At 47.5% G+C, this 26,209-nt stretch overlaps 2 protein-coding genes across 3 annotated transcripts; one reads left to right on the forward strand and one right to left on the reverse strand.

The window, feature by feature from the left end:
- Positions 1-3,321: 3,321 nt before the first annotated feature.
- Positions 3,322-14,563, forward strand: LOC142577765 (neprilysin-1-like). The gene is made up of 3 exons (XM_075687219.1): positions 3,322-3,465; positions 12,145-12,491; positions 13,722-14,563. Exons 1-3 carry the CDS (start codon positions 3,327-3,329, stop codon positions 14,118-14,120), a joined length of 885 nt encoding a protein of 294 aa, XP_075543334.1. The 5' UTR covers positions 3,322-3,326; the 3' UTR covers positions 14,121-14,563.
- Positions 14,564-14,801: 238 nt separating this feature from the next.
- Positions 14,802-25,490, reverse strand: LOC142577766 (uncharacterized). Of its 2 annotated transcripts, XM_075687220.1 has the most exons (5): positions 25,240-25,490; positions 22,572-22,633; positions 21,219-21,323; positions 18,751-18,777; positions 18,324-18,620 (listed from the first exon to the last, which is right to left on the reverse strand). In XM_075687220.1, exons 1-5 carry the CDS (start codon positions 25,343-25,345, stop codon positions 18,540-18,542), a joined length of 381 nt encoding a protein of 126 aa, XP_075543335.1. In that variant the 5' UTR covers positions 25,346-25,490; the 3' UTR covers positions 18,324-18,539. The 2 variants fall into 2 exon arrangements, with proteins under 2 accessions (XP_075543337.1, XP_075543335.1); XM_075687222.1 differs by lacking the exons at positions 18,324-18,620; positions 18,751-18,777; positions 21,219-21,323; positions 22,572-22,633 and adding exons at positions 14,802-15,030; positions 16,320-16,391.
- Positions 25,491-26,209: the final 719 nt, after the last annotated feature.

A 26,209-nucleotide genomic window follows, 5' to 3' on the forward strand; every position in this document is an offset into this window, starting at 1 on the left:
GAACGCACGCGCATCCACTTTCACAAAAATTCAGAAAGGGACAGGGATGAGCACCATGACATGAACAAGGTGGAAAGTGGAGATCTACGGCGCCGTCAATAAACAAAATGTTATCCATCTCTGTCCCTTTGTTTGCACTACAGAAAGGCATAACATTTTGGCAACTGACGGTGTCATGCACAAAGCTCCACTTTCCACCTTGTTCATTTCATGGTGATCACTATGCTTTTTTTTCTTTCTTTATCGTTCGTCCTTTGATCTCTTGTTGTACAGGGTGTTTCAGCGAACACTTCCAATATAAAAAAAAAAACGTTGCCTGCGGCCAGATAGCGCAATTATAGTCCATGAGCTGGTCTACTCGAAGAAGCGGACATGCACAAAAAATTTCAAATGCATAATCGACTAATTAGCGAAAATTCACTAATTATGTTCTAACTAATTGTGTTTTAATTTAACCTTGTCGTACATATTGCAATTTAGAAATTCTAGCTGCTGAGACTGCAAGGCATGTCTGTCTGAAAAGGATTGTGTGGATGACGCCATTTACGAGATATTCGCCGTCAAACTTGCGGCGAAAGCGTACTGTCGTTACACTTACTTTCTTAACAAAACGTTGTTTTATTCAGTGAAGCACAAAAGTAACTGGGACGCTAATACATTGCTCTGCAATATTCGAAAATTAATATCGCCAAACTGGTGTCATCTTGCGAAATCGTTTCAAGGGAATCCGCCTTGCCAACACCCCGGCTGGAATTCGTAAATTGCAGTATGTGCTATAAATAATTAGTTAAAACTTAATTAGTGAATTTGTATAAATTATTCTTATGCATTTAATTTGTTTTTGCAAGTAATGTCCGCCTCTTTCAGTAGACCAGCTCATGTACCAGAATTGTGCTATCTGTCACAGACAAACCTTCAAATTTTTTGAAAGTGTTCGCTGAAACACCCGGCACATCAATCCTGTAGCAGCATGCCAAACCTTTTGTTCAGCTAAACGCCCGCCTATCATTAACGTTTATCTAACCAGCACGTACGCATTTATAATATTGGTTGTTATCATGGTTTCCTTGTCATGGATTCTTGGAATACCCAGATTACGTAGACGGCCGGTGGTTGGGCTATATGCTGTGTGAACAAATTACGATGGTAGTGCGTGTTCAAGAAACCATTGCCCTAAAAGCTAGTGGTTTGGCATAACGCAGCTCCAATGATCTGAGCAGCTTGCCTAACAGGATGCAGAAGCAAAATATCATGTCGTTTCGTTCGCTACTCTATACGTAGCCGCGCATTTAGCAAGCTTCGCCTGCATGCAGGGTGGCGTCAGGCGAAACATGATCGTCTCACTCGTCGCCAGCATGGTCCTTTCGATCGCCATCTACGCCATGTGGCACGTGCTCGAAGTTTCTTACCGGCACAAGGCCGGAGCCCTGCTCAAGGCCGAGGACGACAGCGCGACCAAGCCGGCAAAGGTGAGCGGTCGGCTAACGCAAGCGACCGCGCCGTCGCTCGTCTGCACGTCGCCCAGCTGCGAACAGTTCTCCAGCATCTTCCAGGACGCACTCTCCTACGACCAGGAACCCTGTTCGGACTTCTACCAGTTCGTCTGCAAGCGCTGGAGCTTGCGGCTGCCGCACGAGTACACCGTCAAGGCGGAACACCGGCACCGCATCGTCGCGCTCATGAGCCGCGTCCTGAAGGAACTCCCGCACTCCGCGGCTGCCAGCTCCTCGGAGGAGAAGGCGGTCAACCTGTACTGGACCTGCATGCAGCCGAAGCGCAACGTGGAGGCGCTCAGGGAGTTCATGCGCATCGAGGGTGTCACCCTGGACGATGACGACGAGTCGGGCGAGCACCCGCTGAAGCACATTGTGCAGCTGAACGTCCACTACGGCTTCGAGACAATCTTCAGCGTCGGACGAGCCCGGAGGGACGCCGTCGCCCAGTGCAGCGGCGCCAACTGGACGTTCGTCTTCGATAAGGTCGACTTCCACATGTACGCGCCCTTCATTGAAGACCTGACGGGCAGCGCCCACTTCATCAAGAGGGCCTTCGCGCTAGTGACGGGGAAGGAAATTCCCGCAGCAATGCTCCGCGACATCATCCGCGTCGACGCGTTCCTGGTGAGCCTGCTTCACCGCTTCACCTGGTTGCCCGTGAAGAGAGCGTTCCCGCTCGGAAAAGGAGGCTTCTTCGCGGCCAATGTGACCGTGGCCGACATGTTCCTCTACCTCGGCGAGACGCTGGACATCCAGTTCGACGTCGAGGACTGCATAGTGGTCGCGTCGATCCACATTATCCAGGTGGTCGAAGAGATTCTCGCAAAGTTCAGCACGACGCAGCTGAACAGGTGAAAAATGGTGATCTAAAGCGGATCGATGTTTTTGCTCGCAATGTCTGTTCTTCCTTGACGACTGCTGTCGCTGTCATCATTGCCTATATAAAGCGTGTTTTTTTCTTAAGCTATACAGATTTTTTATAAAGAAGTAATGAGCGCAACAAACGTGGCATTTTTGCATACGAGTTCCTAGGCGAAGCGGACATACTTTGACTCTAATAACGTGAGCTTCATAAGACTTATTATGCATGTATTAGCTGCGAGGTGAGAGACAAAACATCGTGCGAGTGATGTAGCATCGCACCTATCCTTGATTGTTTTTTCAAGTAGTTCCTGTAGCGCCACTGCTGGCTTGCCGCGTAGACACTTGTCGCTTCAATCCTGACTTTCTGCTTCCGTTTTGGGTTCTTCGCATCATGCGTCCACGCTACAGCAAACGATTGGCTTTCAGTGTATACTTTCGCGCAAGTTCATCTAATTAGAAGATTATGCATAGTCAAGCTATATTGGCCAACATAAACAAATTTTCACCGACTCTCCAGTTCAGGGCACAGTGTGGTGCCACTTGCTTGCCTGCCTATGTGCGATTGCAAGCCAACGGAAGTATCAACAGCGGACAACGTTTTCGAAGTAAACTCTATAGGATATAAGACAAGTGCTTTGTCAAGCGTTTCGGCACACACATTTGGCGTAAGAAAAACGTTGCGCGGTTTCTTAGTGGGCTAAAGTAGACGCCTAGATCGATGAAGTGTTTGTCTTGAGGGTTTTATAACGTTCTGTCGTGCGTTCCTGGGCCGATCGCAGGTACGTGCAGTGGTCGGTGCTGCGTCGCATCGCTCCCATCGCCGAGCCGACCCTTCTGGAGCCAATGCAGCTGCGGCACTACTACTGCTACACCACGCTGGAGCGACTGCTGCACTATGCACTATCCAGACGCTTCCTGGATAGCGTCGGGGTGGCCGGAGGTGCCGCGACGCGCGAGGCCTCTGCCATGATCAGCATCATACTGCGCTCAACTCTCTCCTTGGTCGACGCAAACAGCTGGATGAGCGTGGGCCAGAAGATCAATATTCGCCTGGCATTGACCAAGAAAGCACGCGTTTTGGGCTACCATCGCTTGCAAGAGCTTGGTAAGCGCACTCAACTCCGACGCAGTCATTATAGTCAAGTGTATCGCTGTAGCTAGCTGCTTGCCTTTCGACTCAGTCGATCATCGGCAGAATGGAAAGCCGAGCGGATGCGCATTGATTCATATCTTAAGGTCGCGTAAACGAAGATTAAAACCAATGTTATTAATACAAAAAAGTGGGTTTCACGTCCCCGAAACTGTAACGTGAGCAACGAGAGCCTCCAGATTATTTGGCCACCTAACGTTTGGTAATGTAGACCTAAACCTAAGTACGCAAGCCTTTTTGCATTTTGCGGGCATTGAAGTGCGGCCCCCCTGGCTAGGAATTGCTCCTGTGACGGCGTTATTAGCTGCAGAACGCCATAGCGTGTCAAATGTGAAGGGGATCTTTACCGGAAAACGTTGCGGGAAGCGCTACGTGCTTCGCATTGCTATCACGAGCGCCTTATCAATTATGTGCTTCAAGTGTCTTTTTTTTTTTAACTTGACCTATATTGAAACGTATGCTGTTCTGTATGTTCTACGAGTGATTTTATGTTTCTGCCTCCTCCTTTCTGAAGAGTATAGGCAGGCATTGCGCCTCTTCCGGTGGCAGTTGGCAGCCTGCGCCTCGCTTCCTCTTCGTTGTCAAATGCATATCTGTTTTCAAAACAAAACAAAGAATGTATGCACTGTTCGCTGCACTTTGCTGAGTGCTTGTAGCCTCTGCCTTACGGGGGTATGAGCCATTAATAATGACAGTTGTCAACATGCTGTTCTGTATGTTGTATGCGTGATTCAAAAGAATGTAAGCACTGTTCGCTTCCTATTGCTGAGTGCTTGTAGGCTCTGCCTTACGGGGCTATGAGCGATTAGAGTGGTTACATGATTACGGGGGTACGAGCCATTGATGATGATAGTTTTTGTTCACGGAGAACAAAAATGCACGGAACCCTAGTGATATACAGCCTCGCTGCTAAAAAAATAAGAAAGACGCGGTGATAAAATTAGCAGTTTCTGTTTACAAGCTCTTGCTAACTTTAGTGCGCTGAAACTAGTGTTAGTTGCCTTGGCAACTAACAAAACAACAAAACTGATTACGATTCAAGGAACATCGGTAAACCACATAAAACCAGGTATTTCCGCAGCCTTTAGCTGTGTCTCCCAAGGAAATTTATACTGAATTTTCCTTCAACAAACAGAAAGAAAGTTAAAGAAGAGTCGGTTTTAGCGAAACGTGCTACACGATTATCTTTACGGCATCTGACGATTTGGGTACCCAGATTGCGGCGCAGTGACACTGTCAGGCTCTCTATCTGATGGTGCGCTGTTTCGATGACGTTGCTGACTCCTGTACTACGTCGCTGACTCTTTTCCGCTGAGCTTTCAATGTTGGATACGGGAAAGGAGACTGCAGTTGCTAATAAAACAAATTTTAACGCATGACTCACCAGTGCGTTTATTGTATGTATAACGACACAGGCGTTCGCGACCGATTCATGAAAGATAATTACGCAGAATCAAATACTTCGTAACGTTAACCGTGGGGAATGTCGACGACAAATGCTTAAATTTTAACATAGCATGCGCAAAGCAAGGATGTCACTTATCGTATACAACACAGACATGTCTGATAAAAAGACATGTCTGTGTTGTGTGCGATATGAACCTGCCGCTACTTTCTCCTTTTTTTTAAGGCGAAAGCCTTAAGTGGCTCATACCCCTGATGGCCTTGAAAAAAGAAAAAACGCGTCGTCCGGTCCAATGGTGCAAAAACTATCATCATCAGCAATGGCTCATACCCCCATAAGCAAGCAAAAAAATGTAACGGCTCATTCCTCTCGTAATGCAGAGGCTACAAGCACTTATGAAAGTGAAGCGTACAGTGCATACATTGATTGAAATGAAGCATACAACGTACAGAAACGCGGCATCTAATCGAATGGCACACACACACACAAAAAAAAAACGTGACCTTCTCAATGCCTCATACCTCCGTAAGGCAGAGGCTACAAGTGTTCAGCAAAGTGAATCCAACAGTGCATACATACTCATTGAAATCACCGATTCAACGCACAGAACAGCATAAGTTTCCATTCACTGCTGGGAGGATGCAACGTAAAGCCGAAGAGAAACGGCGTTGGCTTGAGTCTTACCCCGCTGTACGAGTGCGCGAAGCCGCCGCTGAGCGTCTAAAACGAGCCGAAGAAGTCGAACTGCGAAAGCAGCAACGCGACGATGCGAGGCGACGCATTACCAAATGTGCCAGCAGGCTTTCGCCTTCACGTGTTACAGGAGTGTAACATGTAGCCGAATTTTCTTGTTCCCCTCGGAAAAACCACGTCCTTGACTTATGTGGTTCCCACTAGCGAAGCAAATCATGCAGTTAAGAACGTGCTATTAGCTACCAACCTCAGTGGTTGTCTGGAAATTATGTGATAAACAATATGCGATTGCTCTTGTCCTTCCAATTATTATATTACGTAAAAGAAAACGGATAGTTTGGTTCGATTTCTGTGGCACAGCATGGTGTACGCACATGTTCGCTTGTTTAGATGCTAACTATGCTACTTGTTTCCAAGCCGGTACCAGACATGCATATTTATGGTCGATTAACGCCATGCCAATGGATGTTATTTTCCCGCTATATCCGGTCTTTGCGGCAACTTATTTGGAATATCTGTTTAAAATAAAGGTCAATTTCATCACACCTGCTAACAGCGGCATTAAAAATATTAACATTGCGACGAGATTTATTGTTGTTCACAACGGTGTGGAACGCTAGATAAATCAAGGCACTGCAAGGGCTGCTGTAGCACGGGGCTCGCTCGCGATCACGGCGCGGCCCTTCGTCTTCCTCTTCAGACGGCGCTTACACAGGGGCGCGTCTGCTTCATTACAATGCCCCGGGAGCGAAGCGTAGCCATCCTGGCGACTCAGGGCACGGAAAAGATGAGCGGGTCGTAATACGGTTTCAGGCGGTTGACATGTACTGCAGTCTCTCGCCCACGACGACGCAGGTCTGGTGACACGGTGAGCGGCTCGACGATGTAGTTTACCGTTGAAGTGGCCTCGATGATGCGGTACGGACCGTGATAACGGGCCAGGAGTTTGGAAGAAAGGCAAGGAGTGTGGGCTGGTATCCCAAGCCACACAAGCGAACCAGGAGCAGAGTTGTGCGGTGGTTGATGATCACGGTCATGTCTTGTCTTTTGACGTTCTTGAGTTTCACTAGTCAGGGCACGTGACAGCTGACGGCAATCTTCAGCATATTTGGCGACTTCGGAAAGCGGAGTACACTCTGTAGCGTCAGGTTGGTACGCCAGTATGGTGTCCAAAGGGCATGAAGGCTCACGGCCATACACAAGGAAAAAAGGGGAAAAGCCGGTGGTCGCTTGCTTCGCGGTGTTGTACGCGAACGTAACAAAGGGAAGTATACGGTGTCCCAGTTGGAGTGGTCGGATGAAATATACATCCGCAACATGTCGCCAAGTGTGCGATTGAAGCGCTCGGTCAGACCGTTGGTCTGGGGATGGTTCGCGGTCGATTTGCGATGAATTATCCTGCACTCAGTGAGAAGGGCTTGGATGCCCTTCGACAGGAAGACACGGCCCCTATCACTCAGTAATTCTCGGGGAGCACCGTGGCGAAGAACAAAATTGCGAAGAATGAAAAAACTTGCATTAGTAAGATCTTGATGAGGGCTAGTTGGTTCACACTTAGAACTGAGGTGAAACAGCGTGAAAAAGACGAGGACACAAGGAAACGAATACAGTGCTTGTCTGTGGTATTTGTTTCCTTGTGTCCTCGTCTTTTTCGCGCTGTTTCGCCTCGGCTCTAAGTATGAAAAAACCAACGTCACGGGCGGTCGCTGCTGGCAGAGCTGCAGCCTCAGCGTAGCGAGTAAGGTGATCTACGCCGACAATAATCCACCGATTTCCACGCCCGCTGCATGGAAACGGGCCGTAGAGGTCGATGCCGACGCGGTCGAACGGACGAGACGGGCATGGTAGCGGCTGCAACGGCCCTGTGAAACGCTGGGTAGGTGTCTTGCCTTGTTGGCATGTAGTGCAAGACTGAATGAACTTTTGCACAAAGTTGTGCATGCCTCTCCAATAATAACGCTGACGCAACCCTTTGAGGACGCCGGCATGGGCGCTTAGGGGATCAGAGAGAAAAGACGTGCAGACGTCAGAGCGCATATGACGAGGTATAGCGAGGAGCCATTTGCGTCCGTCGGGCATGTAGTTGCGACGATATAAAATGTTGTCCCGCACGGAAAAGTGCGTTGCTTGGCGACGCAGTGCTCGTGTCGAAGGGACGTCAGACGGAGCGGCAATGTAGTCAAGTAACATTGCAAGGGTGGGGTCCTTGCGCTGCTCTGTGAGCATGTCAGTGATGGTGAACGGGGACAGGTTCGACGAGGAAGCTGACAAAGACACCAAATCAGGCGTCAGTGGAGAGCGAGAGAGCGCATCAGCGTCGGAGTGCTTGCGACCGGAGCGGTACATGACGCGGATGTCGTACTCTTGCAAGCGAAGCGCCCAACGTCCTAAGCGTCCAGTCGGGTCTTTCAAGGAAGAAAGCCAACAAAGGGCATGGTGGTCAGTGACAACGGCAAAAGAACGGCCGTAAAGGTATGGGCGAAACTTGCTTAGTGCCCAGATGATCGCTAGGCCCTCCTTTTCTGTGACGGAGTAATTTAATTCTGCTTTCTTTAGAGTACGGCTCGCATAATCGACGACGTATTCATCATAGCCAGCTTTCCGTTGCGCTAAGACCGCGCCAAGGTCAACTCCGCTGGCGTCAGTATGGACTTCCGTGGGAGCATCAGGGTCCTATAGTGGCGAAGAATCGGTGGTGAGGTCAACAAGTGGCGTAACTGCCGAAACGCTGCATCACATTCAAGTGACCACGCTGCTATGCCGTTACTGGCGGAAAGTAAACTTGTCAAAGGTGCCATGATGGATGCGAAATTGCGTACGAAGCGACGAAAATAGGAACATAATCCAATAAAACTTCTGAGGGTTTTGATAGACGTGGGCGTTGGGAAGTCGGCAAAGGCGCGGAGCTTGTCTGGGTCCGGGAGGACGCCGTCTTTTGAGATAACGTGACCCAATATGGTTAGTTTTCTTGCAGCAAAACGGCATTTCTTGAGGTTAAGCTGTAGGCCGGCAGATGCGAGACAGGTCAGAATGTCATATAGGCGAGCGAGGTGCGTCGGAAAATCGATTGAGAAAACGACGATGTCGTCTAGGTAACATAAACAGGTCTTCCATTTGTGGCCGCGAAGGATGGTGTCGATCATACGCTCAAAAGTAGCAGGCGCGTTGCACAACCCGAAGGGCATGACGTTAAACTCGTAGAGGCCATCGGGTGTAACGAATGCGGTTTTCGGACGGTCAGGCTCGGCCATTGGAACTTGCCAGTACCCGGAGCGCAGATCCAAGGAACTGAAGTATTCTGCGCCTTGTAAACAGTCGCGAGCGTCATCGACTCGAGGCAGTTGATAAACGTCTTTTCTCGATATCTTATTTAGGCGTCTGTAGTCGACACAAAAGCGAATGGAGCCATCTTTTTTTTTTCACCAATACGACAGGTGAAGACCAAGGACCTTAAGAGGGACGGATGACTCTACGTTTGAGCATGTCGTCCACTTGCTCCGTGATGAGTCGGCGCTCTTCGGCGGAGACACGATACGGGCGCTGTCGCAAGGGGGAGTGGGAACCGGTTTCGATGGTGTGAGAAACACCGGTGGCACAGCCCAGTGACGTCCGATTACAGTCGAAGGAGTTGACAAACTGGTGAAGGAGGGCGAGAAGTTGGCGGCGATGAGGTGGGGAAAGAGCAGGGTCGATGGCGTTGTCAGAAACCACTGAAGTTGATGAGCCGGAGACCGGAGCGATGGAGTCAACATGACGGAGGGAGTCGGTAGGAATATCGAGGTCGTCGGCGTAATCGACCGCCTGGAAGTATCCTACGGTCTCTCCACGCAGTAGGCTGATCAGGTACTGGTAGTAGTTGGTCACCAGCATCACAGTTGACCCAGATGTTACAGTAAGCACGGCAAACGGAAGAACACTGCGCTTGCGTTGAGCAAACACATCGGATGGCGTGAACACTACAGTGGCGTCAGATGTGGCATCAAACTACAAGACAATAGCCATCGACGACTCAGGAGGTATGGTTGTGTCGGCATCAACAGTGAGTTTGTCGGCAAAGTGAGGAGAGCTGGTCGGCAGCGATTCACATAGTGGTAAAAGCGACACTTCTGCACGCGAACAGTCAATGACAGCATGATGACGTGACAGGAAATCCCAACCAAGGATGAGGTCGTGAGAGCAAGATGGTAGCACGAAACACTCGATTATGTACAGAACGTCGTTGATGACGAAACGGGCCGTCCATACAGCTGAAGGGTGAATTCAATGCGCGCTGGCAGTGGCGAGCACCAGGCCAGAGCGAACTGTAGTCACTTTTCGTAGCTTGCGGCAAAGGCTCTCGTGAATGACGGAAACGGCTGCTCCGGTGTCGACTAGTGCGACTGCGGGTACTCCCTCTACAAAAATGCTAATAACATTTTGCGGCGAAGATTGAGGTCTTGAGAACGCCGATGTAATTGCGGTTCTTGCCTCGGGAACTGCAGCAGTCAGTTTCCCTCTTCAGTGGGAACTCGACGACGCAGGGGCGAAATCGTACGCTGACGAGGGGAAGGAGAGCGCCGAGTTTCCGACCGGCGATCAATGTCGAGAGGTCGCGGTGAAAATGGAGGTGGGGCGGCGTATTTTGGCGCGTAGCTGGGAGTGTCAAAGCTGGTACGCTCAGTTGGGGCGCGGCGGCGACAGAAGCGCGCTACATGACCAGCAATGCCGCAGGCGAAGCAGATAGGCCGGTTGTCTTGAGTGCGCCGCGTCTCGGTGGGACGCAAAAACTGTGGTGACGGTCGGGCAACTGGAAATGAAGCCGGATGCATGGGCGATGAAAAGGAAGCTGTCTGCGCAGGTGGCCGCGCAACCACGGCTGCATAACTGAGCGGCAGCGACGTAGGATGAGTGGCAAAGTTGGTATGGGCCAGCGGCACACTCACAGGATTGGGTAGGGGTGTTGTAGGAGCTGCAGGAAGCGCTTCAGATATCTGAGTTCAACTGATGAACATTGTGTTGCATACTGATGAGGAGTGCAGCGCGTGGTGTTTTATGTTGTTGTTATGGGACCCAGTGTCCCAAGTCGGCGCCGAAGAGATTCACTGAAGAGCGACACCTACCCAGTGGCGCACACCTAATGGCCCCTGGGACACACATGCCCAGTGGGGCCCTCATTTTAGACTGCGTTACCTTCGGAATAGGGCCACACATTTATACTGTACTATCTTGAGGATCGGCGCACGAAAACGGCCATATACCCGTTACAGTAAACTGGGTTGAACTCGTCAAGAATGCTTCGCAATAAAATTCGAAATGGGCTCGGATTTGGTCCAGCAGCCGTCAAGCGAAGTGAAGTTGCATAGTCAGTGACATGTCTATAGAAATGTTTATAGAAAGGTCTGCAGAGACTGGTAGTATACTCAGTCGGCGACAATTGTCGCCCACTCGTCCCTTCGTAGCAGGCGTGCGTTTTTGTTTCTCATACGCCGACCAATCATCGTTGTTCGTTTGTGACATCCGTGAGCGCGCATTGGTGTTCCTTTGCAATGTGCTGCACTGCGACGACAGCACTGCTTTTGTGACACTTCGCTGTGTGTGCATGATTGCGCATGACTTGTAAGTGCTGAGCACACCTTCCCTAGGCGCTGCAACAGTTATCTCTGCTTCACCCTGAAGAACGGCAAAGGCTGCTCCCCGTGTCTGCGAGAAACGTGAAGCATTTACGGTTACCTTCTCGGGTATAAGCGTGTGTAAATATTTGAAATTTTGAATGCGAGTCGAATAGCGCGGGCTATTCAATACGTATTTTTTTCGAGAATTCACTATTCAAAATTTTCTAATATTCGTTTCTTTTTGTATATAACAAATAACGATTCTTTCCTGAGTCTAGAGGGAGAAAGATTGATGTGAGTAGGGACTAATGTATCTGCTGCTAGTGCAGAAACTGTTGCGAAGAAGATCCGTTTCTTGACCGAACTTATGGAGCATATTTCTGTTCAATAATTTCCATTCGTACAGTAAAGATTACTCGACTTTGGACTGCCCGCAATTTTGTAGTCGCAATAGATGCAAGGTAAGTTATCCTTTGGGCAACTTCACCATGTTCGTGTCCTCGTAAAACGATGTGTGGTAGAGTAGTACGTATTGCACTTCATCGAACACAACACTCTTCGTGCGTCTGATGGTATTCTCTTTCTTTGTCGCGTCACAGTCATTGTCATAGTGCACTGTAGATAAGATCACTAATGAATACGTTATTTACAAGCTCCTCAGGAGACCGGGCGTTCAGCTGTTAACGGCATTACATGTATCAGATAATATAAACAAATCTCCATTTTATCAAATGTACTCGACGTAACCTTTGTATTTTACGTGGCTTAGAATTAAGAAAAAAGTATTCGATATTTGATATGATATTCGAAGGTGTTTTCTTCGAATATTCGTATTCGATTCGAAGGGAAGCAGAGCGGGCGCAGCACCTTTAACGTAGGCGCTTCTCCTGCGTCGCACTGCTGGGAAATGTGAACGCTAAAACGAGACCGATCGTTTACCTCCAGATTGCCTGCAGGACTACTCTGAGAACATAAGCAGCGCCAACGCTCTTCTCGCTTGGGCCACAGCGGCGTCAACGATCAGGTCTTGCCAGCTGAACAGGACGTCGCCGTCGCACGCGTTACCGATGAGCACGGAGGTGTCGTTCAGTTCGGAGGGACACACGCTGTCCGTGCCGGAGGCGCTGCTGATGCCGCCATTCTTCGGCTCCGACGGCCTTCCTGGGATCAACTATGGCGCCCTAGGTTTGGCCGCGTCCAGCGCGTTGATGGGACTCCTGGAGCTGCACTTGTCGGGTGACCGACAATACACGGGGGACTCCGACGGCGAAGGCGGCTTTGGCGGCCGATTAGTAAGAGTCGCTTTTGAATGCCCATGAGCCAGGATTGCCTATGACTAGCAGGGGTGTGCGAATAGCCGAAATTTGGAATACGAATGTAACAGCCTTTGTTATTCGATTCGTATTCGATTCGAGAGTTCGCTATTCGAGGTTGTCGAATATTTGTTTAAGTTCGAATGCTGTAAGGGATTACAACCAACTGTTGTTGCGGTCTACGGCGAGAAAGACAGACACAAGTTGTCTTGAGCTCATTACTGTCGGGACCACTGGTGCACCAGATACGTTTACTTTGCGTTGTTTCCAAGCCTCTCAGTTGACGTGACATGCAGTTCAATGTAGGTATCACATAACGTGAATGAATCTTTTCTTTTTTTTGTTAATTTGACTCCAGCAAACGTTTATACTTTACTTTCTTTAGAAAACATTCGGCATTAGATCGCTATTCGAACGTTGCTTTATCAACTATTCTTATTTGATTCAATTCACAAATTTCTTTATATTCGAACCACCCCGAGGGCAATATTCACAAAGCTTTTCGTTCATAACTTTTTTGCCATTGGCTGGCCGCCTTCTCTAATAATATGTCTAGCATCAGGATTGGCTCGGTTGCTCGGTTGTAACAATTCGAGCGCAAGAGCTTTCTGTAAATACGGGCTCCAGTTATTGGTTCCTTCCCGGGTAATGGCGAAAATTTGCGCTGATATATCTATAAAAATTTGTTTTTTATTTGTTTTTTATTGAGCATAAATGTATAAGTTGAAGTATACATACTGATTTCTGCGTAAAGCAGTGCTGGCTGCAAGCGGGTTGCCATATGGAGGAACTGGCAAAGCATCACACCGAAGTGAAACACTTATTGGAAAAGTTAGGCAACGGGTGGGCTAAGAGCTAATAATGCAGTGCACATTTGTGGTAGACATTATCAGACACTGATCTCGTCCTAATTTAAGAGGATTAAGTCAACGGAGTGTCCTTTTCTGTCACATATAAGCGTGAAATACAGATATTTACCCTACTGTATAGTGCAGTGAGGTGGCGCTTGCTTGCCGGCTTGAAATGCAGTGCTTGTCATTAACGCAGGCCAGAACGATACGTATACACATCGCAGAGTTACGAGCCCAGTGCCTTGAACCTCGCAGCTGTTGTACGTGTTTATTACTCATCCATTGCTAGCGGGGCGCTATAGACAGAAGTGTGAGCGTCTGTACAGTCGTAGTTCCAAATTACTGCCGTAACTCGCAGGAATGCCTGAAAAAGGCCTACCAGGAAGACATGCGCGTCGACCGAGGCACGCTGAACAAGATGGCCGCGCTGCGAGACTTCGTGGGGCTCCTGCCCGCGTATCGGGCCTTCGTGTCGACCGCGTCCGCACAGCGACTCAAGGGCCTCGGGTGGATGAGCGAGGAGCAGCTGTTCTTCGTGGCCTTCTGCTACCAGCAGTGCGAGAACGTGGGCGACGAGCGGTCCTCGAAGGCGCTGCCCGTCGCCGCCTACCGCTGCAACGTGCCGCTCAGGCACACGCCGCAGTTTGCGGACGCGTTCAACTGCTCGCTGGGATCGCCTATGGTGTCGCCCGAACCGTGCACTTTCTGGGACGAAGCCCTGGATCAAGCCGCGATGCGAACAGCGAGAAAAATCTGACGCACCCTACTGACACGCGCATACCCGCGCCACTTTCGAAACTCGTTAGTGCAACGCGAGCAGGGATGAGCGACGGCTGTACGCTATTTAGCGGGAGAGCGAAGGTGCTTTCTTAACGCCCGCACATAGTTCTGGCCGTACGCGAACTATACTGTTCTTGTTTTTTTAAATCAGTGAACAGGGGAAATTTGTGTTGTGAAACTCCCGCAGCATGTTCGTTGCGGCACGTTTAGTTTGCGGTGACCGATCTCTTTTTTTTTTACGTGTTAAATATTTAATTCGTGACCTTGCCATCGGCACATCGATATCGTTTGGGAGTCATTTTTACTGTTCGTGGAGCAACCAGCTCTATAATATAGAGCAATTTTTTTTTCCTTGGTGGCGCTTATCGTGCTTGAAGGAACATTGTTGTATCAAAGACGATGTTTTTAATATGCTCATAAGTCAACGAGTTTACCATAAAAGTAATGTTTGACTTAACAAACCGCTAAGTGTTTTTTTTAATGATGCTACGTACATTGGCCATTACGTATCTCCATCGGCCATTTCTGCACGAGTGCGACTATTTTTCGCGTGACACTATTACGCGGGACGGGGATGTTGGAGCACTATACGTCAGGCTTCGTGGCTCTTACTGACCCGTGGTGAAGCCGGTGTAAACAGAAACCGCGTTAGCTTTCTTTCTACCAATTTATTTTGCAGCTTGTCGTCACTTATATGAGAATGCGAAGAACAAAGAGCAAGAAAAGCTACGGATAGTCCTGGATCTCCCGCATGCCTTTGAATTCTTCTTGGGGCAGGCCAGATATGTAGTCCTTGACGTACTTTGGTATAAGCTTAGCTACCAAAGACCTGAGATATTCCTTTCCAGTATTCAGCAGAACTCTCCGGTCCAGACAACTTGCAGGCTCTGGAAACGAAGCGAAAAAGAAAATGTTACGACCTCGAATTGGAGGCGACTTGACGCCACCTGTCGCGACGGCGTTCCGTCTTTTGCGCCGAAACGGGCTTTTTTATTTATTGGCATAATGGCTTCGCTGCGAGGAAGGAGCTTTATTATCCAACGAATCGAACGCTGAAATGGAAACCAATAGCTGGTAACGTTATAGCATCTGATACTGCACGACAGTCCGATGCAAGTTCATTGGTAGCCAACGTTAAAACAGTATACGTTAATTGGAACAAGGTTACCATAAACGGTAGGGATTTATATGCAAAGGAATGGGATGCATATCTCATTGTCGCTAAGCGTCATGAGCTCTGGGCAACTACTACTACTATCCGCAGCAACAGCGGAGCTACGTCAGGCGTTGTATTGGAAAGTTACGAACTAATTCTTGCCGCGTGGGGTCTTTTAACGCGCACACACATCTCAGTAGGCGAGCGCTTTCGCAGTTTGCATGTCATCATCGAAATGTGTAAGGCTCGGCGACAACATAAACAACAAATAGAACCAACGATAGCATTGCAGAAACTTTCGATCGATACAGTAAGCCTTGCGTCACGCCGGGCGATAACTTTAGACATTTGTTAGCCGGTGAAAGACTGTCACTAGGAAAGGTATATAAGTACGCATGGAACTATGATTAGCAACTCGCGATTTAGCAAAGTGTATATGCATGTACTTTCTAGATTTCTCAAAATAGCGAATAAAAAGAGAAAAGAAAGAAACTATGCCTGAAGCTTCAATGCCTCATATTGCATTCTCGAGGGATAGAAAGAGAGAGTTTAATGAATATATGCTGAAGATGTCGGTCCCGCTATATGCATGCAGAGCTTGCTATTGCAGATAAAGTCGTCAAGTTGACATGAAGAGATTGAAAATATATGCAAAAGAAAAAGAATACGTGCTGTGTCACTGGCGCCGCCATATACCACCGCACTGTTAGCATGCATATATATATATATATATATATACACTCAAATGCATTCTCGAAGCGTCCGGTACATAGAGAAGCCAGCTCAACGATGGCAGAAAAATAAAGAAAGGATTAACAGCACCGTGATAAAGGCGGGTACCATTGAGAATGGATGACAAATGATGAAGCGTACACACACACGCGCGATATGCAAAAAAAAAGAGGGGGGGGGGAGAGTGCGGCTAATAAGAAGCATTCTCGTCGTTAAATTTGCCACACGACATCGTCTCATATTTTTTTTCTCTGCCGCCTTCACGGTGCGTACACGTTTAGCGCTTACCTTGAGAGCGAACCAGCTCGCCTGCAAGCAACAGCGAGACGTAGCAGCACAACAGGTTTCTCATGGCAGCTTCTGTAAAGAAAAATTTAAAGAAAAAAGCCTGTTTAACTCACGATCACTTTCACGTAATGCTTGCTAACAAAATCGTCATTCCTACCTTATATGAGCCAACGATCGTTTTGTACCCACGAAGCTCGCTGCAACGACGAATGCGGGGATATGCGGGTCACATTCTTGACACACCCAAGCGCTGGCGCGACTAAGAGGACACCTCTACCGGAAGTCTCAGACATCCGTGCCTGCGAGATTAGTTGGTTCCGGCCACGCACGCTACATTCTTTCTGGTGTACAACAACTTCAGCAAGTTCGACTCATACAGGAAAGCTCAAATTCCACGAATAAGTTTTGTCGGGCTCAATTAAGTTCGCGTCATCATTTTTCCCCAGCCGCATCACACGTCGTGATAGCTGCGTGGTACGTATATTGAGCCTGGTCAATAAACGCTGGGGAAGGCAGACCTGTGCTCTTGGTTCAAACGGGACGGATAAATTTGACTATATATCCGAGTGGTCTAGTCAAAGAACGTCTCTTTATTGCGATAGCCATTATATGAACACTCCAAGCGAATTTTCGTCGTCATCGGCGGCGTTGCCGTGAGGCTCCGCATATATTTAGTTATGTCTTTGCTACATGCTATGCCGTGCTATAAGCCATGCTGTACATGCAGTTTATGTTGCTACACTATTCTATCACTAAAGTGGCTCGTAGCAAGTATTACGTACGTGACTAATTTATTCCTCAGTATATTGAAAATATCAGTCTGCAAACAAATTTCATGAAACAACACTCACAGCACGCGCCTTTCATCTTAAATCTTCTCAGACTAGCGAATGTTAAAAGTGCCAAGCAATATCAGTGCTCAAACCTGTATGTGAGGTAATTTTACTAGCGCTTATTTTTACGGGCAGCATAGTGGCTCCTGTGCGGTATCCTACAGGCGCGACATGGCGTGGTAAAGTTTTTCACGGTGCAAGAAATCTTGGCGCACCCGCATTAGTCGGGCCGGAGTATAGTTAGAACGCCGTCTGAGAAGGTCAAGCGCAACGCTAAACCTTGCTATCGCGCAGCCAGTGCTTCGCTCTCCGGCGAATATGGCAATGCTTTTTTTTTAACGCGTTAGCATTAGGAGTGTCAAAGTGGAAAAGGAAAGTGTATGTGTGCGAAATGTGGGAAGCCGGTCACGTGGTAGAGGTACACGCACACGCATATTGCGACTGACGGTAATCTGCTCCGAAACACTGGTGAGATGCAATTCGCTCCGCGAAGAGGCAGGACTTGTGTCGAGTGATCTCCTGAGCAGCATGTTGCAGTGTGGTGAACGTGGTTTAAAGTGATAAGTTCGACAACTCAGAGGTGCGACGTAACGCTAAGGTATTTCCTTCGCATTCACCTCTAAAGCGCCACTGAATTTGTTTCCCACCCACGGAACAGCTAGTGCTGCGAAGTAGATGTGGAACTGTCCGCTAAATATTCAGTTGTGGCCAAAGCCATAGATTGGGATCCTCTGTGCTATCTTCTCCTTCTGTAATTTTGCTCACCGCAACAACCAATTTCAACGAGCAGTTGTCAACGTAACTTCGATGACGTATTTAGCAGCATACAGCGTGTCCTAGGAGGAAGTTCAATAAATGTGGTCATGAGAGTGGCTGGGTTACTGGAACATCTTTGATGAAAGAAGGCGTGCACTCTGAATTGTGACGTTCCTCACAAAGGCGAATAGCCCCTTGAAGACCATGCTTTAAATAAATAGCACAGTTTCTTGACCTCGTTTTTAAATAACGCATATCCGTACCTTTGTGCATGTAACGGCATGGCTCGAAGCACATGCGCTTTCTCTTCTGTAGGAAGAACTGATTAGTCATGCCGAATCGTATGGCATACATAACCACCGCTTATAGATGGCGCGTGAGTAAACGTGATCCGACAGCAATAATACAGACGGCATAGGTTTTAGAAACATGTTTAATGTGCGTCAAGGCAACCATTACTGTTCGCGAATTTGAGAAATCGCAACGAAGAAATTCAGAATAGATCTGGGAAACAACGCACCAACCGTGCGTCAAATTTTTGTTGTTTTCCGGAAAGCTCTCACCACTCAACTGAAAGCAAAGCAAGGCACTGATGAGCCAGAACTATTTAACTTTCGGGCTTAGCCGAAAGTTAATTCGTGAAGCCGAATTCTTTGTTGACGCCGGAGAGGCAATTTTGCACGGCTGTGTTGGTTCGCTCTTGGTCTTCTTCCTGTAGAAAAACAAAAAAAAAAAGATGTGGAGGGAGGGGGGGAGGAGGGGTTTGGAGACGGAGTTGAAGTGAACTACCTACACGTACAGGGAAAAAAGCAAGAAAGTCCTATTTATATTTTTTTACTCACCTTAAGCTCATTAAGGAATTCCTCGTACTGAAATGCAAAGAATGAAGTGATTGTCAAAACAATTTGAAAAACATATTCTGTGTACTAGCATGAGAAGCAGGCGCATGCGTGATGAGAGCTTAGGGGCTCCTGGCCTGCTACTGTTCAAATAATGTGACGGATATAATATATTGGTCTTAATCTAATCCAGTATTTTATCGAGATAGCGCCGCGTAAAATGTAAAGACAAAAAATTATGGGGTTTTACGTGCCAAAACCACTTTGTGATTATGAGGCACGGCGTAGTGGAGGACTACCTGGAGTTCTTTAACGTGCACCTAAATCTAAGCTCACGGGTGTTTTCGCCCTCATTGAAATGCGGCCGCCGAGGCCGGTATTCAATCCCGCGACCTCGTGCTCAGCAGCTCAACACCATAGCCGCTGAGCAACCACGGCGGGTATGTAAAGACTACAGTTGACAACGGACAGCTCAGTGGCGTAATGGATGGCTCAATTGCGAGCCGCAAGGTGCAGAGAGATTTGTGAATACATTTTAACATCGAAGCATTGTTTGTCTCATACCGGGAATTTTGGTAGTAGTCGTGGGGGCTCGATGGGTAGGTATGTATAGGCTCTTGACGAGCATCCTTCAACAACAACAAAAAAAAAAGGATTTACGGAGATCGAACCTGCGTGTTGAAATGTATGGGAAGCGACGCTTTGGTGAAGCTGGTGATTATACGCCATACAACCAAATGCGATGCGTACGATCGTGCTTATTTTAATGTCACGCAATGTGTAAATACCATGCGATATTTAGCACTGCATAAATCACAACTTTAACCTCACGCAATGTTTATGTTTGTGCACTATACTATTCATAAGCTACGCCGATATGCAAACACAAAATCGGCCGGATGCACAGGGTCGACGCAGCGAAATCACGAGGGCGGAAGCGATGCATGATGCTTGTCGAATGAAGAATGGTGAAGAGCGGCTTACGGGGGCACGGAACGCAGTAAGATACATATCTAAATACTACAGGTGCGTAAATGTTCTAAATACTGAATACGAATCGAAGTCACTACCATTCGTTTCGTATTCGATTTGAAAATTCAATATTCGAAGTTGTCACATATTCGCTTCTCTTCGAACACAAGGAATGGTCACATCTCTTGGTGTGTACGCGGAGAAAGACAGACGCAAGCGCTGACTATTCCGAATGTTTACGCTGCGGGGTAGCCGCGGTTGCTTCGCAGAGACTGCAGTTGCTGAGCAAACGCGAGGAGTAGCTATAACTATAACTATAACTAGTAGCTATAATTTCTGCTCAATAATTTTCAGTCATTCAACTCGGTATCCTCTCCTTTAGGCAGCTTAACATTTGTTTTCTCTATTACAATGAAACAGCTTCTTATGTGAACGCTCTCGCCCCTTTACATCCCTTTAGTACGATGTGCAGTGCTGCAGTGTTACACCTTACTCCTGCGACGAACACAATACTATATATGCTGTCCATATGTTTCGTTAGTGTCATTGTGATTGTGCGCGAGATAATATCAGCTCTCAGTTGTCTCTCATTTACAAGCTCCTCAGTTGACCGGGACGTCTTCTTCTGAAGGATAATCCGTGTTTCAAGCGATGTAAATGAGCCATATTTTTTTTATTTGGAAACAGACTCCAGACAGATTTCATGTCCCACAGTCCTTTGAACTTTTCTGCGGAATAATTTACTTCTGTAGGCTGTATTTCGTGTTCGTCATAAGTCTAGTGTGTCCTGTGTGTATCAGTTCATTTAACATCGAGTCCTTCTGGATAGCACGGCTTGCCGTCAGGTAAAACTATCCAATTTTCAATCCATCAATTTCCTGGTCCAATCGATTTCCCCTACCTACCTTTCCAGCCTTGATACGTGGGATAAAAAAAATCGAAGTACCCTGTTTTCGTATGCGCTCATTCAAGGTACTTGAGCGCTTTTAAAACAGAGGGGTAGCTTCGCTGTGGGTCGCAAGATGCATGCTCTTCGAAAAATTCCAACAGCATTTCCATCGGAGTAAGGACCGCTGTCGTCTTTCACGTCGTCGTTGTCCCCGTCGACGCGATCGCTTTTCTCGGTAGCAAATGAGAATTTCATTTCGCTTACGATTATTAGTTTTATTCATGCCGTATTTCTACTTTCGTCATCCTCTACAGTAGTTCAATTAGATCAACCTGCGATCATGAACGCTTACAGTATATTCTTGTACACAGCGCTCTGCCCATACCGCTCTCTATGGCCAACGAAGCTCACGCTATATTTCAGAACTCTTGAATTTCACTAATCCAGTTAACTTCCTCACCGCCCCCCCCTCCTGCCACGCCTCCTCGTCCCACCCAATTACGCTCCTTTATTTCCCTAAGTGTCTTTTCTATTATCTAGCATAGTGCACTAAGTTGTTCTCGGCCAATTTCGCCCCGTGAGTGCAACGGAATTTAGCAAATTTACGTACCATGACGATTCCCGACTGCCGGTTGGCCTTGCATATCAAATCAGCGACTTCGCGAACCTCTAGGCCTGGAGTGCGGTTCAGAATGGCCTCAACCTCAGTTTTTACCTAGGAAGGGATAGAAAACGAGGAATAAATTCAATCGCAAGATTACCATTTATCGATATAGGTCTGCATTGGCAGAGCGAATTGGCGCTGGATTCAAATTGCCAAGCGAGACGAAAAACAGGTTCGAAATGCAAGACACTTTATTATCCTGCTTAAAGTCTGACGTTGGGATATTCGCCTTAGACGTCCCGCGCCTTTCACTGCAAGCGCGAATTTGTCTGGTGGAGGGAGTATACAGCGCAATGGTAACAACAGGGACAAAAAAAAAAAAAGAAAGGAGACACGGACAAGCGCTGACCGTGCGTACTTTATTTTTTTTGTCCCTGTTGTTACCGTTGCGCTGTACGCCCTCGAAGATGACTCAGCAATTAGCTCAAGCAATCACTTGGCTGGTGAGCTCAGCACCTTCACTCTTACACGCGGTTACTAAAAAAAAAAAAGGTAACTCGTAGTTACCTTAACAATACTCGTAGTGGCGTATTAGATGGAATCCCTCAAACAATAGGCAAGTCAATTTTTATAGACACCGAAGGTCAAATATAGGTAGTATTCAACGTTCCAAAGCTGTACTATACTCGAGTATGAGGGACATGGAACTGGAGTGCTGTGGAATAATTTTTGGTAGCGCGTGCTGCCCTCTTAAAACCGCCGTTTGGGATATTTGAGAATATTTGGATTTGAGAGTAAAGGAGAATTACTTGTCATTGTGTAGTGCGTAAATACGTACGTATGTTGGATTATGTTATCGCGTCATAACTATGCAAAAATTCCTGACCATCCAAAGTTGCTTGACAACAGCCTGTCGTGATGTTTTGGAACTTGCATGAAAAAAAAAAGTTGCATAATCCGGAATGGTACTTAAATAGCAAAGCATTTCGCCACTTGAATTCATTCCTCAATACTGCATTTATCCATTTGCTCAGGTGAAAATGTACAGAATAACCGAAGCGTCTGGTCAAAATAACAATTTGGTGTTTTGGTATTGAAATTTACAACTGCTGCCATGTTACGATGGCTGAGAGACTCAATATCGTGCGCACAGGTACTGTAACGCCGTCACCGCCATTCTAGTGCTATGCGTATCAGCTGTGCTTATATGCGTGTAACCGCATGCTTAGCAGCTGCACACAGCAAACACAACATAACCCACAAAGGTTTGCTAGTCAAGCCGATGGACCTTTACGTCCATCATTCTTCAGGCCAATAAGGCAAATAAGAATAAGAAAAGCCGCAAAAGTACAAGCTTACGTCATCCGGCAACGACTTCATTGCGCAGCGGAACATCGCTTCGAGGTGGGCTCCCGGGTAAACTGCGGTAGACGTGAACACAACGCTTTCCACACGCCGAAAATTCTTCATTCATTTTGTTCTGTGACTTGTGACAGCAAAACTGGTAGACCAGTATTTTGATGAAGAGTTAAAAATGAGGTCCCGCTGTAAGACGAGCACTCCGGGCGCAGAGCTATGTAATCCAGCATTCTTCAAGCTCAATTAGCAGAACACGCGTACCGCAGGCAATGCAAGAGTGCCAATGCGCGTATAGGTCTCTAAACCGCTCGAACACATGGCATGCGCGCTGTTTAGAGATAAATGCTACCAGTTAAATGAAAGCACGCGCGAATTACAAGTTCGGACGTTACGTCACACAGCATTCGCATTAAAAGCCGTGCTATAGAAGCAAGATGATTGCGCTAATCGCCGCCCACGTTCCCTATTACAAAGTAAAGGCTGTCATCTTCCAGGGGAGCGGCTTTTTGCAGGCAGGTCCGTAAGGTCAGAGAACTCTGCGGACTTTTGGCTGGGGTGTCCTTGCTTCTAATTATGCCTTTGCCTAATCTCTGAATTTTTTTTCCCCCTGGGAATCTTACTCTTAAGTGGGCCTTTGCCTAGATACTATACAGAGGATGATGTGCTTTGCGCCCGTTTAACCACCGCTTAAACTTACACTCAAATGGGATCATAGTGGCTGTTACAAAAGTCATAATGGTGGAACGTAAGTTTTTTTTTGTCATCAATGGTTGGCCCGGGTCACTGGGACGGCACGTCACATAATTAAGGTTTGCCGTTTCGCAATGCCGTCCGCGCACTTGCACGCAATGCGTATGCGCGGCCCAGCCACGAACAAGAAGTGCAGTACAACCTGAAAATGAATGTTTTACAACAAAACGAATTCGCGGTAAGTACGTGTCATTATTCATTGGCCATGTGGCCACGGAGTAAAATAAACAGGAGCACCGACTCGCCTGATCAGGCGTTCCAACTTTTAGAATATTTGGTTCCAACTTGTGTCCCGGCGAGCAGGCTGATCGTGAGAGATAGTGAAGCGAGCAAGTAGGATTAATTTCAAGCAGCGCGCAAGCGCACGGGGAAGGCCACGAAAGATCACAGGACGGACGGGCACGCTGGTTATCGAACGAAGGTTTAAGAAAAGCGTGCTAACATAAATATGATGAAACAAATCGAAAAAAGAAAGATACCCTTAAGGTGACATGAATAGCGTCGTCTGTAAAATCGATTTCTTCTCTTGACGGCCCTAACGAAGGGTGTGGGGAACTGCATGGCTAACGCACATTGGTTCGCACTTTACAATCTAACTGCTTCAGCAATTTGACACGTGTGCTTATCGCAATGTTTCTTGATTACCGACGTTCTATCAAAAGACGGCACGCGTCTACACTGATGACAATGACTAGAGGGGTGAGGACATGTTACACTTTTGAGACAATTCGCGTTTCTTCGCAAACTGACGTAAATCTAGCCTGCCGTCAATGTATAGTCCCGATGCAAGAAAGTTAAGAAAATCAGGGAAGTCATCGAATAGACTGCGTTGCACCATCAAGAGGTCTGTGAATTTCAGATATACGTGAGCTGACATTATATGTACAGGTTTTACCTTATTATTGATTGTCCTAATAGGTAGAACAGATGTGCGCTCACTGGCACTTAATTGTCGGTCGAAATTTCATGCCATATACGCGACCTATTTGGGATAACGCACCAACGTTGAAATCCAATGGAAGAGAGAAAGAAAACTTCACTTTAAGAAGTTACCTTTCTGATAGTGAGATGTAACCATATATATATAGTTCTTGCTGACTTTGCAGAGTCTTTCAGCGCAACCGCCCGATACTCTATACATATCAGGGCGTATAGATGCACGCACGAGAGAACAGCAACCTTACTGCTCTGTTTGCCTCACACAAGTAAGAGCTTTGAGATGTCGCATATATAGCAACGCTTTGTTTCCCTCGAGCAAGAGTGTGCCAGTTTCCCCCATCTCTCTCGTGGCAGCTGTAGCTTTTTGAATCGTTATGCCATTGCGGAGCGTTCAAGAGATGCCCATACTACACAGCACACTATCTTCGGGATCGGATTGCAGAGCCAGAGTGAAGTGCTGTCCTCATTGTCAAATTTCGTCAATGATCGTCGCGTCGACGCGGCTTCGCACATAGACGTTGTTGTCGCAAGTGTCGCGTAGTCCAGTTTAAGTTACGCGGCAGCTCACGTTGCAGGCAATGTACCCCAAATTCTTGCTTAGAAGCTTACGTCATTAACATTTTCTTCTCTATAGCTCCCTGAGTTTCTCCTAATGTGTTTATGTCAAGACAATCTATCCTGAAACCTTGACTAAATATCAACAACATCCACAGACAGTATAACTGATGCATAAGGAACTACAGACCATGCTTCCTGAACGTGTACATGCGACTGCCGTCAGAATGTTTCCTTCTCTAATACTGTGTTTGTCAGTTAAATCAGAGCTGCCGAATCACTGAAAAGCGACGTGGACGAGCGACAACGCGTGCTGAACTATCCATACGGTATACGGAGCAGTATGCGCATCAGGTCTTTTTCAAGTTTTCCGTGCTGTTTGGAATACAACGACATCGCTAGCGCACGATCCGGAAACACTCACCACATGGGTCGTAGGCGCGCACATATTGGCGCATAAACCTCCATGGTGCTGAGCAGAGGCAGAGCAACGCCAGGAGCAAAGCGCACGGGCGTTGCGTGGTCCGCATGCCTGCTGATTCGGCAGGACTGGCGCAACTTTGGGTTGAATGGCGCGACCATGCAGTGGACCCGCAGGCGTGCTAAACCTTGAAGTATGGCATGCTCTCTAGTTTTACTTTCTTTCGATAAACCGCCGCCACTTGCCTTCCCCTCGTCCCCCTCACAACCACACCATTTCCTGCCGTCTAATGACCGCAACTGCTAGTTTATAGATCAGCTAGCCTCGTGTAGCCTTTTGATTTTGCTTATTCATCTGTAAATACTAAGTGGTCACTGTTGCGAAACCCATGGTTTACTTTGTTTTTCTTTCACCATTAATGACCTTCTGCAGCGCCATGGAATAGCTTTCTTTTTTTTACTCGTGGCTGAAAAAATACTGCTAATGAAATCGCCAGACTGGACCTATATTAGTTTTCCTGCGGCCGGCTGGTTAAACAGCTCGTTAGTGATATTAGATCAAAAATGAGGAGCACAGCTTTGCACGGGGCAAGCGAGCAACAACAAAAACTGAATTTTCCCGCATATTAGTTTCGAGCATTTGCTCTTGTTTCGTCAACCAAGGCAGTAATTAGGGATAGTTGGCATGTTCTAGCTGGGAAACTGAGTAGCCCTAAATTAACACAAGGACGGACATCGGAACCACATCTCACGGTGCCGTTTGTCGTTATCACTATATAGAGAGCCATGAGAGAGAGAAGCCGGAACGAGGCGGTGCTTGTTGTGCGAGTAACCAGAAATTAACCATCGACCTCCATCGGATCTCCCAGGAGCATCGCCCACTATCGTTTCATATATTTGTTGTACATATAGCGCGACTGCCGATGGTCTGTTCCGGACAACCGTCATTCGCGCTTCGCTCCTCGAAGAGGTAA

The sequence above is a fragment of the Dermacentor variabilis genome, chromosome 4 (genome assembly GCF_050947875.1).
Source record: "Dermacentor variabilis isolate Ectoservices chromosome 4, ASM5094787v1, whole genome shotgun sequence".
In the NCBI taxonomy this organism is placed as follows: Eukaryota; Metazoa; Arthropoda; class Arachnida; order Ixodida; family Ixodidae; genus Dermacentor; species Dermacentor variabilis.